Source organism: Ciconia boyciana, chromosome 6, assembly GCF_034638445.1.
Source record: "Ciconia boyciana chromosome 6, ASM3463844v1, whole genome shotgun sequence".
NCBI classification, from domain to species: domain Eukaryota; kingdom Metazoa; phylum Chordata; class Aves; order Ciconiiformes; family Ciconiidae; genus Ciconia; species Ciconia boyciana.
The window spans coordinates 6,772,141-6,786,890 of record NC_132939.1 but is presented as its reverse complement, the minus strand read 5'-3'; the positions used below and the strand labels follow the sequence as shown (position 1 = coordinate 6,786,890).

At 35.2% G+C, this 14,750-nt stretch overlaps 1 protein-coding gene across 1 annotated transcript in view; it reads right to left on the bottom strand.

Moving 5' to 3' along the window:
- Nucleotides 1-14,750, bottom strand: part of ANO3 (anoctamin 3) — a 215,475-nt gene that overhangs the window by 76,176 nt on the left and 124,549 nt on the right. Inside the window, exons 2-4 of the mRNA XM_072864857.1 lie at nt 14,332-14,544; nt 13,287-13,358; nt 534-670 (exon numbers count right to left, since the gene is read on the bottom strand). Coding sequence (XP_072720958.1) covers nt 534-670; nt 13,287-13,358; nt 14,332-14,544 — 422 coding nt within the window. The remainder of the gene's footprint in view (nt 1-533; nt 671-13,286; nt 13,359-14,331; nt 14,545-14,750) is intronic.

Sequence of the window (14,750 nt, the reverse complement as noted above, 5' to 3'; positions counted from 1 at the left end):
CTTTTCCAGTGCTTTAGTTGAGGTTGCTGAAAATACTCCTACACTTCTCCTATACAGGAGTGAATTTCATCTTTCATTCAATATGTCTAGCTATCATTTGGATTTTGCTTAGGAGAACCCTACACTTTAGATCACTCTTGACTGATCATTTGCTGCATGAACTTACTTCTTCTAAAGTCTCCTAATTTCTTGAGGCCTCCCAGCTGACATGAATTTCACACCATGCTGGGAATCCTACGTCCTAAATTCTGTGCAATATAAATGTTTTGCGAGAAGGCTACTGCTTCTTAGATGAGTCGATACAAATCATTAGAATCCTTGGTTCTATACAATTCTGGTCGCTTTTGGTACAGAGACTTCCATTCATTGATTCTGTAGGTCAAACTATAATATGGGAGCCACCTAAATTTTTTACCATGAGATGCCTGTTTATTTAAGATGCAACTTGTCTAATCCCTTAAAAATTATATTTTAAAAATACTTAAGCACATTCTGACAATTGATACAATTTAATAAACTTTTGTGTCCATTACCTTTAAAGATGATTTAGTCCGAGGTTCTGTTTTCTGTCTGGTAAGCTTGTTTTGAATAAGCAATGACTGATCTGTACGAGCATCATAATTTCCATGTTCTGAATCATCTGTGTATGTGTCTTTGTCCTTTCCTTTGTCTGAAGGAAAAACAGAAGAAAACAGTGGGCTCATTTTAGGTTGTAGTGGAGAGAAACTAACAGTATTGTTATAGCCACAGCTGAATACTCCTTTTAAGTATCCACTTTTCAATAACTTACATTCTATCCTTTCCTGCAAAAGTTTTTTACCTGAAATGTTATAATGTTTGTCGTAAACTAGAAGTGACTTCTCTTTTTAGTAGAAGGCCTATAGAAACTTTTTTCTATTACCATTCAAATCAAAAAAGCCCACAACATTCTTCACAGTAGTTTAAAAAACCCACAAAGCGACATAAAGCAAATATTCAAATGCTTTTGTCCTTGACTCACAATTGTCAAGACTCAAAATGTGTTATTAAATAGGCAGGTGCATCCTGGAGACCAGAGTAACATCTCAGGTTTTAAATTTAAACAAGCAACCGAAATGCCCGATTCTCCTACATACATGCTGCTCATCATTAGATATAGTATTTGAAAATTTGCATATTAAGGTATTGCAGTGACCACTTCAGAACACATTTTAAGAGGTGCACCTGATGGTGGTAGAAGATAGTTGACACCACGAATAAAGTGTTTTCATTTTCATTGGATTTCTTTTTAATTGCTCAACAAAAGTTTTTATAAAAACTTAGTTGAGTATCCTAAGATAGCTGCAGGTGACTGAGGACCTTTGTCAAAGCTTACTAAGATCCACTCTCACAGATTAAATTTCCTCCTGCATCATCACTGCAGGCAAGTTAGAAGGACTTAAGTCTCTGAGTCACTCTACATCCTCTATCACAAGGGAGACTTTTTTCCAGACATTTAATTTTCTTGCACATTCTCCATCAAAAAAACCATGACAATACTTGCCATATATGCCCAGCAGGAGTAAAATGAGGGGTAATGCCTGTACAACGTTGGACCATGTAAGTTTTAATGAATGTTGGAAAATGGTTAGTCTTGAAAAAAATATTTTAAAGATGAAAAAGATGGAATAATTATTCCCACACAATTATATCTTGGACAAATTGGAAATAGAAACATATTCAGACAAAAAAGTTACCCACAAATCCTGAGCCAAGTTCTCATCCCAGCTTTCACATCAACATGGGAAAAGTCAGGGGAACTGGGAACAGCATTTAGCCCAGTAATTCTAAACCCTAAATAGAAGCCAAGAAACAAGTCATGGTTGCTGTGGGAACCACAATCTTGAATTTCCTGAATTTTATATTCATAAAAGCTCATCTACAACAACAAAGTATTTTTCATTAAGTTGTTCAGTTAAATTCTCCACAGTAAGTACTACAGAAAAAAAATGACCACAATTATCTCACGTAGCCTAGACATTTCCGAGATGGAATATTAAACTGGAACATTTACCAAGAGCTGTTTTTTCTGCAATTTAGCTGCTTACATAATGATAACACAAAATGAGCCCTCGGTAATCTCTGATACTGATATTAACCTCAATAAATCTGTGAAGGGATTTCTTAATGTATGAAATAGCCCATTTTAATTGTCAGAGCACCAGACTCAGATTTTATTTATTTTAAACAATGTTTTAACCTAATATACAGGTTTCTCTGTGTAATGTAGTGAATGTAGTAAAAAGACTGTGAAGAAGGTTTCAAGTAGTAAGTATACAAAGTAGGAAACGGGATACTTAAACAACTTTGCAGATTTGACTCACGCCCAGATGTGATGAGCTCTTAGCTTTACTAAAGATCAAGGTCTTATAATAGAAGCCAGTAAAATGAAAAGAAGAGACGGGCCTATGAAACCTAAACTTTCGCACCTAGATAGGCCATTTAAGCTTAAAGAAAGACTCTACTTACATTGAAAAGTCTATTTTTATCAGGGAAGTTTTAGAGGATTAGACATTATCAGTACAGCTAATGCTCAAAAAAAAACCTTTGCAAAAGCACATAACGTTTTATTTAAACAATTTAAAGTTATGAAATGAGTTTTCCCTTAGTGCTCAACGTACTTTTACCTGCTAAACATTTTTGTGGTTTTGAGGACACAGCTTTCAAACTGTAGCATGTATTTTCTGTAAAAAAAAAAAGAAAAAGAAAAAAGATTACCTTCCATTTAGATACACCTATCTTGTCTGAAATGTTTTCAAAAAAGGTTTTAGCAACAAACCCCCCCCATAAAAATAAAGACATTTAGAATTAAAAAGGTACGTTTCTTATATAAAATGTAATGATACTTGCTGTCGTACCTTTCAGCAGTCAATGACATTTTATGCACCTAAAGCACTGTCCCACAAAATAATGGTATCATTACAGTAAAAAGGGGAGGAATGAAGATTAAAACATAGCATTTAAACATTGCACTTGAATAAGCATTTGTTACACCTCTCTGAAAAAATGTCAGACTGAGAGACATAGTATACAATCCATATTTTAAAAGTATATTCAAAAGTGTGCATTTTTCTTAACATTCATGTAGTTTTAGACACTAAAGTCAACAAAACACCTCAAGTATGCTTTGTAGATACTTTGAATAGACTAGTTGTCCCATTTACCTCTTCTGCAGCACACATTAAAACAAAATCTTTAATATAAGTAATTATACTCACAGAAAAAGTTCAATGGATTGCATCATATTTCTGTACCAGAACAGGTTAGAAAGCACAGTTGCAATATGTGTGTGTTTTGGGAGGCTCATTTTGCTTCTTAAGTTGAACTTTTTATAAAATTTCTTTTGATTAGTTTTAAAATTTTTAAAGAATAGAGAATGAAATATGTTGGTTTTAGAAAAAGAGCTTGAGAGAAGATGACAGAAATGAAACTTTGCCACTAATAGCATTGACTACCTTTTTGTACTCTTCTGTGACCAGGTGCTTTTTCTGTAATATGGTATCCACCACTTTTAATAGAAGAGAAAGTCTCTCTTCTGTAACTGTCCCACACACACCAAGCCAAAATGACATTTCCCTAAAGATAAACTTACACGGCCTAAATTAACTTGAGCTTGCCTAAAGATAAACTTACACGACCTAAATTAACTTGAGCTTGATCATTCCTAGTGTCACCAATGCATACTACGATACAATACAAACGCAGTGACTTAACTCCTTAAGCCTTTCTTCAATAATGGCAGTTTTTAAACTTCCACTTTTTAGATAGTATTTGTCTATAAAGAAACACTATCTTCTGCCATCCTTTCCTCCATAATCTCTATTATTTGTTTTTGCATTTTACCTGCCACTTGGGATTGCCACAAGCCGAACCAAGATAGCATCCCTGAACATCACGGCTGGAGTTGTACTGCTCAAGGATGTTTTTAATGTAACATACCCCCAAAACAGTGATATGGACTAACAGTCTTTCTATTTGACTTGCATTGTAAGTATCCATCTTTAAATTCAAACATGGAGCCTTTATTTGGCTGCAACTCCACAAAATGTCATGAGAAAAGCTTGGCTGCCTCAAGCTCTTTCCCTCTGCACTGTGGGAAAGCTACTGCTTACTTCATTTTTTATTTCCCATCATGCCTTCCCTGGCCTACGACAATTCATTTGGTTATTGCTGTCGAGAACAACTGCCATCTCTCCCTTCTCTTGTAGTTCTTGGATGGGCTCTAACACCAACCACCACAACTAGCCTACTTGACTTCGGGAGGGTATAGGCAAGAAGCCACGTGAGATTTTTAAAAAAAAAAAAAAAAAAAAAAAAAAAAAATCCAGTTCATATTGCTCTAGAAGCTCAGGCTTTTACACCAATTTACAGAAAGACGGCTCCTTAACAGGCCTCAGATCACTGCTCACCTCCCCAAGCGCGTATTCTCTTCTTCACTGTTAATAAGTGCCCTCCCACCTGTGCTTTACTGGGCACATCTGAACGACATGAACCAGAAGTCCCATTCCTATATGCCAGGGGACTTCTAAGTGCTTGACATCTTTTTATTAAACATGGGATTTTTTTATTTTTTCCTCTTTTCACAGCCAAAATAGATTGATCTGATTCTCAGCTGTGCAGGTCTAATCACTAAAATACTGCTCTATAATGGCCAATGATCAATGTTTATACATTGAAATATATCAGCTGAGCAGATATTGTGTATTTAGCTTTCAGTTAATCAACACTGCAGGTTATTAATTCAGTAAGGTATTTCTAGAGTGAATAATCATTTCCAGAAATGTCTAAAAAACCTTTAGTCAATGTGAAAATATGGCAAAGTTGGCAAAGAGTGTAATAATTGTTTATGAAACATTTTTCCGTTTCTCCTTTACTGCAGGATCAAATAAAAAAAACCCCAAAATGTAAATAATTTCTGTCCTGTTGGGGAGACTCTTGGCTAAAAGCAGCTCTCTTACATTAATGTTAAAGTAAATGGCAGATCTAGAGTTATCTGAAAAACTGAGATTCTGCAAAACCTTAAGAGATGTAAAGAAAAGAGAAAAAAAGAGGGGGGAAAAAAAGTATGATTGGTGTAAAAAAGAAAAAAGTCCGCTGCAGTGGCAGGACTGCAAACGGGAGGGTGGGACTGGTGTATGCTCATGTCCATGTCCTCAAAGTGACAAGGACATCTAAAGGACATCTGCCTTCATTCTTAACCCCTCTCTTTTTTTGTTTTTGAGCTCCTGGTAGGATTAATTTTTTTTCCAGGGCTGTTCAGGTAAAATATTATTGCTAATGCAAACAGAATGTGCATGACCCTTTACATGACCTCTTCATAGGAGTTTTCAGAGTACATACTAAAAGGAGGAGAAAGATTTACATATTAATCCTACAAAATCTTGTATTTAAAAGACTATGCGCTTGCAGAACTGAGTAAACAACTATACAATGTAACTATAATGCATTTTTAAGCAATTAGTATAGCCAATAACAATATCTTGCTGACGTATTTCACTTATTCAACTACATTAATTAAAACTTGTGTGGTAGTTGAAAGCTTTTTGAACTGTTGTCACATAAACATTTTTATTTAAAAAAATCACTAAAGTTATATACACAATTTGCAAGCCCCAAGTAACCTGTTACAGAAAAGAAAATTAATATGCTATTATGACTTCAAGTCAGGAAAAGGAAGGTTTCTGTTTTAAACTGCTTAGTTTTCCACAAAACTGCAAAAATAAGATAGAAAAAAAAAAAAAGATTTAGTTTTAAATAAAGATGAGGATATTAAATCAGAGAAAAAGGTGACAGCTTGTAATTCTAGAGGCAGAGACCAAATCATATTTCAATGAAATCAATGGGAATTTCACTATTCAATAAGTCAAGGACTTCTCTTTAAGTAGGTGCATACTTAAATTTAATTCAGTATATACTTATAATTATATACCTGAATATACCTGAACATATCACTAAGCAATGCGTACTATCAGCTTGGATCCACAGTCAAGTATAAAGTGATTTAAAAAAGATTCAAGCATTAATCAAGCAGATAACAGACCTCTTCATCCTAGTATTTGCTTTGCTTTGCTATCTTGTAATACGGAGGCATGATGAGTAACTTCAGTCTTCATACATCACAAAAAACCTATCTATACTTCCTGACATATAGTTTTGCTATGCTTGATGCATGACAGCAAGATCTGCCCTAAGGGCACTTATAGTATGAAATGTTGGAGAGACTTTCCTGTCTGGGAGTCTTTTACCTAACAATGCAGAAGCATTTAGCTAGAAATTGATTTCTAGGTCCAAACTTTGCATCTTAATTTTTGGGCCTTCTCAACTGCTTGGTTACCTTTATTTCTATCAGGTTTTTCTGAATGGCCAAGAGTGCATTTTAATTTTATGACAGTTACAGGATAAAAAGCACTTGTCCTGATTCCTCTGTAACATGCAATCCACCAATATATTTTAGATAACCGTAGTGTAGGATAGCAGCTGTTTTTCATTTGCAATGTGGCATAGTTATGGAAAGGAAAATTAATATAAAAATTATTCCTAAATAGTTTCTGTTTCACAGACTTTGATAGGATGACTCTTGACCCAATCCTTTGAGCCTTTACACATTTAGGGATAGGCCTTGCAAAGCTTTAGTAAGAATGAGATTATTGGTCAATAAATTAATCCCTTTTTGTCCTAATTTTAGTCCTAGAGACAACAAATAACCTGGAGAAGGATATCACTAGACACCTGGATAAGTGGCACTGTGATGGATTTAGGTCATCTTATTTTATTCTGCTGTGTACCTGGAACACTATATTGTATATGTAACACAGAAGGTTTTTCAGCTACCTGTGTATGCGTATTTATACATCAAAAACTACGATAACAGACAAGTGCAGGCTTTTCTTAATGTACAATTTCTCATGAGCTTTCAGACAGTGCTAACCATTACACAGATTATTTTTCATTTTTAAAAAGGGGGCAAGGCAGGTATTATTGCTGTTTGGAGGAGTTAAGATGGTGTACCGAATTGGTACAGGCAGATTAAATGCCTAAAGCATTTTGATATTTTAAACCTCAATATTGAAGTCCAAAGACTAATGCTTATTACGTTTCAGCAAGCACTATGCTCATAACGGATCACACAGCTTCTTCATCTGTGCTGCCAGCTCTCCAGGCATCAACCAACTCTAATATGGGAGCTGGACAATTCCCTCCCACACCAGGTATAGGAAAAACCATCCTAATGCACCTTTTCAGCAGTCTCACAACACAATCAAAATAGATGTGATGGCCTTTACCTATGCAGGCATTGCCTAAGGACCACAAGCTTCTGAAAAAATTATTCAAAAAGTCACAATGGAAACATCACATTTCTGTTGAAGCAGAACGTGAACTCGTTTTTCTTGAGTCATATCCTCTGTGATCTTTCAGTTCCTCCTTTCACGTTAACATTGTATGTATTGCACAGGTTATTCTGTCCATTTCACTTTATCATAACATCACTTAATCAAAATTCACTTACAAGCACTTCTGTAATCGAGCAGCAAAAAAAGTTTTTATCATGCAGTTACTACAATACTTTGTTGGATTGTTAATTTTGGTTCAGGTCGTCATTTCTCAGTTCACTACATTGCAGCACGGCACAAAAATAAGGGAGGTTCTTATATATAAGCTTTGTAGTAATCAGATTCAGGATACATTCAGAATACAAGGTAACCGTTATAGCAAAATTACAAACTACTTCATTCATGATCAAGTTCCTATGTAGGAAGGAGTTCACGTCATGCTAAGGAAGATGACTTACTATGCACTAATCCCTCATAATTAACTAATTCAGAAAAAAACAGAATTGAAAAAAGAATAAATTAATTAGTGTTGTTTTATTTGCTAATGAGTATTGGCTTTATTTGCCAAATAACTTAAAATCAGATACTCATGATATCTAAATCCTGAATGCCAATTTCTATTTATTATATTATCCATTACTTATTTTTTACATCTTATTTGAAATGAAATACGTCAGCCTAACAGTGGAGAGCAGATCCTCTGATGATCATCTACCGTTTCTGATGGTAGGATATGCAGAAAGCTACTTATATGCTTATTTGTGTTAGAATGATCAAATTGGATTTTTAAGTTAACAAGCAGACTATCAGATTCACAAGTCTTTCTCCTAGTCTAACTGGATTTCCACTATGGCCTAACTCCTGAAAATCTTGATGCCTTAGCTATGTATGTGATAAACTGGATTTTTAAAGGCATTAATCTGTAGTGTAATAAGAAATCACTTTTGTAAATCTGGCTCACAGTGTTTCAAAGTGAAGATAAAAAAAGGAAGTCAAACCTGGCAACACTAATGACAGTAATTTTAACAACAGAAAGGGACCTAGCAAATGGAAAAATAAGTCAACTATCGGTCCAAATACCACCACTGTCCTTCTATTCCTTTTGCTAAAGCCAAAGGACAATTTGAGAAAAGATCAGGCTATTCAGTGGAATATTATTTCCTGTTTTTGTGAGCCTTTGCACCTTACACCGTTCTTTTTCACCTGTACCATGCATTAGAAGAGAACATTTATCTCAGCTACATTAAGAAAAAAAAAAATAATATTCTTAGAAAAAGGGAATTATTACTGAAACAAGGTAAAACAAATTCTCCGACAAATTTCTTTCAGCTTAACTCGAGTACTTCTCAGTTCAACAATAAAGAACTGCTACCTTCTGTTAAATTCAGTCAATTGATTTCTAAAGCACACTCAAAACTCCAAAAAGGTAAGTAGTAACCACCTCCTATAATTTTAACAGAGATTACTGAAGAGGATTTTTCACCTGTTCATGTAGATAAAATTCTAGTGCAAATGACCTTAATGAAAATTGTTTACATTCAGATTTCTTTTAGAAAAGACGGCCAGCCAAATTTGTGATCGTTCAAAGATAAGGTTCATTCCTTTATGCATATGATGGCCTTTAAGGAAAAAGAAAAGCATTGTTTTAAAAATTTACCATTTACTGCTTCTTTATACATGCATGTGAACACAGACATACCCCTGCACCAGTGGAGCAGCTCCTGGATTAACTAACTCATTAGTTAACCTTAATGTGTCTGCAATTCTGTTATGTTTCTAGAACTTAAAAAAAAGTTCTAGAGGAAAACGAATTTTTATTAATGTGACTCTCTGTATGTAGTTACTATGTAGCTACTAGCAACTAACTATACCCCACTTACTTTTTCCAACTCCAACTAGAGCCACAAGCTATTACTGGTAGCTAGAGTAAATCCAGAAATTCAGTAACTGAAGTTAAAGCTATGTCATTTAAATCCAGTTGGCACAATCAAAGTAATTCCTGAGCATTCTTCTTTCAGAAGAAAAACAAAGCACAGTAAAACCAGAATGGAATATAAATATACACTACATTTTTTAAGCAAGTATCCACAAGACAGACAACTTTGGAAAAAAGAAGTATAATGTTTAATTCTCTTTGAGAGAATGAATGTCAAATGTCTGAGTGTCATTGGCGTGACTTTCGTATGCATTAAAAAATGTATGATGCTGGAATTACATTGTTATAGCAATGAGTTCAGTCATTAACATCCAGGTTCTTGTGTAACACAAATTTACAAGTATCTACAAATACAACACAAGTATTTTCATTGTTTCTTGCATTTACCTCTTATAAGATCCTGACACTCAATTCTAAAAAACTGTGAAAAAGATTGTTCCTGTTTTGCTAAATCTATGCCTTTTAGGTATTTGTGACTATTGCATCAATATGAGAGAGTAGTCCAGGTAAGTCCTGTATCACAGGTACACTGTTCTTGTTACCTAAAACACCAGAGACTTAGCCTGACTGCCTCTGTCATCTCACATAAGCATCTCTCCTGGGTCTGGCATCAAAGATTTTATACCTAGGCAGTAAATACTTCTACTGCTTCTATAAAAGCTGCTCTGAAGCCTTCCCATTTCATACTAGAACAAAAACTTCAGGCATCTTTCAGGAAAAAATGTCAAGTATTACCTCAAGACAGTCTGTAACTTAATGTTACCAAGTTGGTCTTTCCTGTACAATTCAGTAACTGGAATCTCAGTCTTCCCTGACACACAGCTTCAGCAGCAGGGTAACTGGTTACTCTGCAGTGGTCTCCCCCATGGCAATAAATCCTACCCTCTTCTAACCTTGCATAAATATTTCTGAAGCAGTCTTGACAAATTGGAATGTTCTCATCAAAAAGCTTATTCAGAAAATTCCCCTGTGTTGTGTGGTTATAGGATTTGACTAGCTACTTACAGCTAAATAAGTTGACAAAAATGAATGTGTCTTGTTGTCAAGAATAACTTCATTGTAATTAGTTTTTCACTAACCACATTATATTGGTTAGCAGGCATATTGGTCTCTTGGAGAAGCTGTTAGGTAAAAAGGAATTTTCTGAACAGTCAAAAAGCAGGAAGCTTTCCCTCATTTGATAAGTAAAAAATCTTAAAAGAAGCTGCAGTGGAGCTGGAGGAATTAACGTTCTTCACTGAACTGGGAACTCTGATCTTAGTTTTATCTTCTGTGAACTCAAGTCACAACAAGTGACAAAGGTCACTTAAACCAGAACTTTATACTCTTCCATAATGCAAACATAGGCAAAGAAAATGCTTTTTCAAGGAAGCAGAAGCACTAACATGATTTTGCTCTGGAATGAACACCAAATTCTACAACCACTCTTTGAGAAATGCAAGGCGTAATATTTTACTTAAGGTCTAGATCCAAGCAATAGGTGATTTCCACCTAGGTAAGATCCAAAAGCCCTGATCATAACCTTCACTGGGTGGGAATTTCCATGAAGCTTTGGCTAAGCACTGAGCATTCCGGCATGTCTGAAACCTCATAGTTCATGTTATATGTTACAGAAGCTCAGTGCCTATTACTTTGCTTGAATTTACTGATTCCTCAAACCAAAAACACTACTTACCACCTAAAGCTGACAGAGGAAAAAGAACATAAATCCATAATCTCCTTGATCCCGTTTGTCTGTGTTAGCAGTAACGGAGGTGTAATACATTATCTTCTTACTTTATAAATCCATCAAGGTCACCAACTAAACAAGTCCAACAGATTTATGGCCTCATCTATAGTCAAATGAAATAAGAGAGAACCTTTCCACGGAAGTCTTTTATATGATGCCTGTTAATCCCCTTCTCTTAAGATGACCGTTGGTCTATGGACACAATTCTGGAAGAGGAGAAAGCCATTTGGCCTATTTTATGTACAGTTCCATGATGCTGCCTAATTAAAAATTCACCACATTCACTTAATTCAGCATTCTTTCATGTTCTCAGGAGAGCAGTTTGAAAAGGTTCACTAAGAAGATGATACCCATTAATCAGCCTATTCTGCAAACTCCATCAAAGTGCCAGAGTACAGACTAAAGCATGCAGCAGTGCTGCATCATTTTCATCTACTTGGTGATCAAAGTTCAAGCAGCAATATTCCTTTTTTTTTTTTTCTTTCCACCCCCCGATTCAGGATAAAATCGAAAATTTTAGTCTCAGAGACAAATCGTTACCCATATAAATATGATCCTCAAGTGAAAACAAACTGTATTTTGAAGGCTTACAGAAAGGCCATTTTCTTAAAATGCACCTTTAACTGTCCCTGATTCTCTTTGTGAACCCAACTGATAATGCTGATTTTTATCTAAGGCAAGTCTTACTACTGACTTCTGGGATTTATTTATAAATACCGTTTCCTTTCTTGCTCGTAGCTGAACATCCTAACCAATTACACTTCTGTAAATACAGAATAACTTCACAGATTTCAGTGATCTAATGTGGGATTGACTCAATTAACACGGGCAAATTAATGAATCAAGTTAGCAAAGGGCTACCATTTAAATATTTTTTCTGTCTCTTCAAAGAGCACAGCTGTAGTAAGAAGAGGAGACACATCCACGCCAAAATTTAATACAATTTTGAGCTGATGAGACTCAATCTATCTTTTCCTCAATCGCTGAGCCCTCCATGTTTCTTTTTAGGTTAAAACTAGGTGATGTGAATGAAAAACAGCGCATCGCTTACTATGAGAAAGAATTACTGCTGCCACACATAAATATGCAAGAATACCAGCATGTGTATGTGTAAGCAATTAGTAAAAAATAGAACAGGATATTAAAAAAAAAATAAAAAATTGAAGCACATTATAACAGTGAAATCTTCTAGTACCCGTGCTTGCCTACCCAATGAAACCAATTACTCTAACAGAGTGCAGTAGCTTCAACTGGAACCTTACTGAGACACATGATTTTCTTCCATAGTCTTCATGCCAAATTTTTGGTCTGCATCATGGTTTTGGAACATTTTGATTTTGTTTTGGAGGAAGTATCAATTTCATTCACATTTCCAGTAGCTACCTCTTTAGGAGACCTTGAAGAGCCTCTTACCTATCATATATTTTGGGCATCAAGAAAAATCAATGCTAAAACATGTGAGAGGTGAGCAGAAATAGCTTTCTGAAAGCAGATCTCTTTCCTTCAGCATGAAGATATGATTTCTAGTTTGACGCTACACTGACTGTGAGCAAAAACATCTTTCACGGTAGTTGTGCAAGCTGCAGCACTATCTGTGTGTACTTCAGATGGGTAATACACGGCCAGGGAATTTCAAAATTAATTAATTTTGGAACTTGAAATTACTATTCGTGTGGGTATATACAGACTCATTTTGCAGTTGCAAGGATACGATTATTCTTTCCTACTGTCTTTGACTTAATTAAAGTATAAAAATGGCATTAATGCAGGTACAAATATGTCCCAATTATAGCTATTTTTCTGCACTACTTTTTTTTTCCTGCCAGATTGGAACACTTTTTATACAAGAATATCTAAAGCAAATATACTTGAATATCTAAAGCAAAAAAAACCAACATAACTGCAGCCGTGACAATACTGAATAAGGTGATTATAAAGGAATAATAATAACTGAACAATAATAACTATTTCAAAGGAATTTCAAATACATGCTTCCAAGTGATTGTATTATGAAGAATTGTTATGGGAAAAGGTTACACTGAATGTAGGAAAAAAATACTTCTCTGTCTTTAGTCCCTATTTACTGTTAGTCTAAAAGGTGAGAAAGTATCAGCAAATTTATGACAGCACATATTTCTTTAGTCACATTTAGTCTCCTCTTTCAAAAAAACCTGGCAGTTCAGGGTAAGTATGGCCTTTCCACACTTCAATACTGCAAGTGTGATTGAAGAATCATTAATTTATTATTACTTCAGTTCAGACACAAACTTACCTAAAAATGGATCACTGTAGTCTGTATTAGACAGCTTAAGCAAGTTGTTTTCCAAAGTCTCCATCACTTTAGCTGGAATAAATGCAATATTCATATCAGCATTCACATGTATTTTGTAAGTAAAAGATATGCTTCTTAAAGCTGTTAGTGACTCAAATGAAACATTTAGGCTGAAATTTGAAGAGCACTTTCCATTGGTGGAAAAAATAACAAGATCACTTTAATGAAGACTTTCACTCTATTCCTGAGAAAAGTTTAACTCAGTGAATACCTTACTAGAGTGATAATTAGCACCTATCAATATTAAGGAAGGACTTATCAAAATTTAGTAGCAGAAGCCAGCTGAGTTAATTTAAAAGGTTCACACACAGTTGGCAATAGTGTATGGCAATAGCTGGCAAGAGGTGACACACACAGTGATTGGTATCTCCAACTAGACTAGTCTCTCCATTAAAGCATGTTTATCTATTAAAACAGAAATCCTAAAATAAGAGTAGTTCCTTTTTCCAACACAACCTAAAATTCATAGGGATTTTCTCCCTTTTCTCTCATTCCCTCCATACCACTTTTCCCTGATTCTGCTATTCATGAATGAATGCATCTGCTCCTATATGTTCATACTGAAAGACATTTCTTGCCAAAAGCCTAGTATTTATTTTTTCTCTCTCTCCTAGGACAGACTACAGAAACCTTCATGCTCTTCCCCAGCATACAAGAGCACTTTCTTGTCTAGTTTTTAGTAAGAAGGAAATAATCTTTTAATTCAGAAAGATAAAATACAAATTAGTTTAAGCCTCACTTCAAACATTATAGAGATTCACTCAAGAACTTTGTACCATGGTTCTTCTAGCTGTTTTGTGCAAAAACATCTCTCCAACAAACCGTAGATATCTAAACAAATCAAAGCTTATCAGATGCCCCTATAATTTAATGAAAGATGCTGAAAAATTGTATCTAAGACACCACGGGACTTTAAATGATGTTCCCATAGATCCCTTCCATTCCCAGTGTTGGAACAAGCTCCTGAAAGAGAGAAACCTCCTACCTCGTTCTGACACTACATCCACTGTAGCTGTAGATGTCCCTGCACTTAGAGGCTGAGACCGGGGCTGTGGCTGCACACGATTTGGCTGCAGAAATGACGAATGCTTGCTCAGACTCTGAGGATGCGTTTGACTCTGGGCTAGGCATGGCATAGATCTTCTAGAGGGTTTTAATGGATGCTCTTTCACTGTCTCACTCTTGCTTGTATTCATACCTGAAAAAGCCAAAAGAAAAAGAACATAAGCTCTGCCATATTAGGCGATGACAAAGAAAGACGGCTAATTATGAAAACTCAAGGTGATTCATCCACTTAATAAGCAACTCTCCAACTAAACAAAAACGCTTAAAATATTTAAAGTTCAAAGAAGAATACAGAGTTGGGAACAAAATCCAGGAATTCTTCATCTACCCTTCCATCAA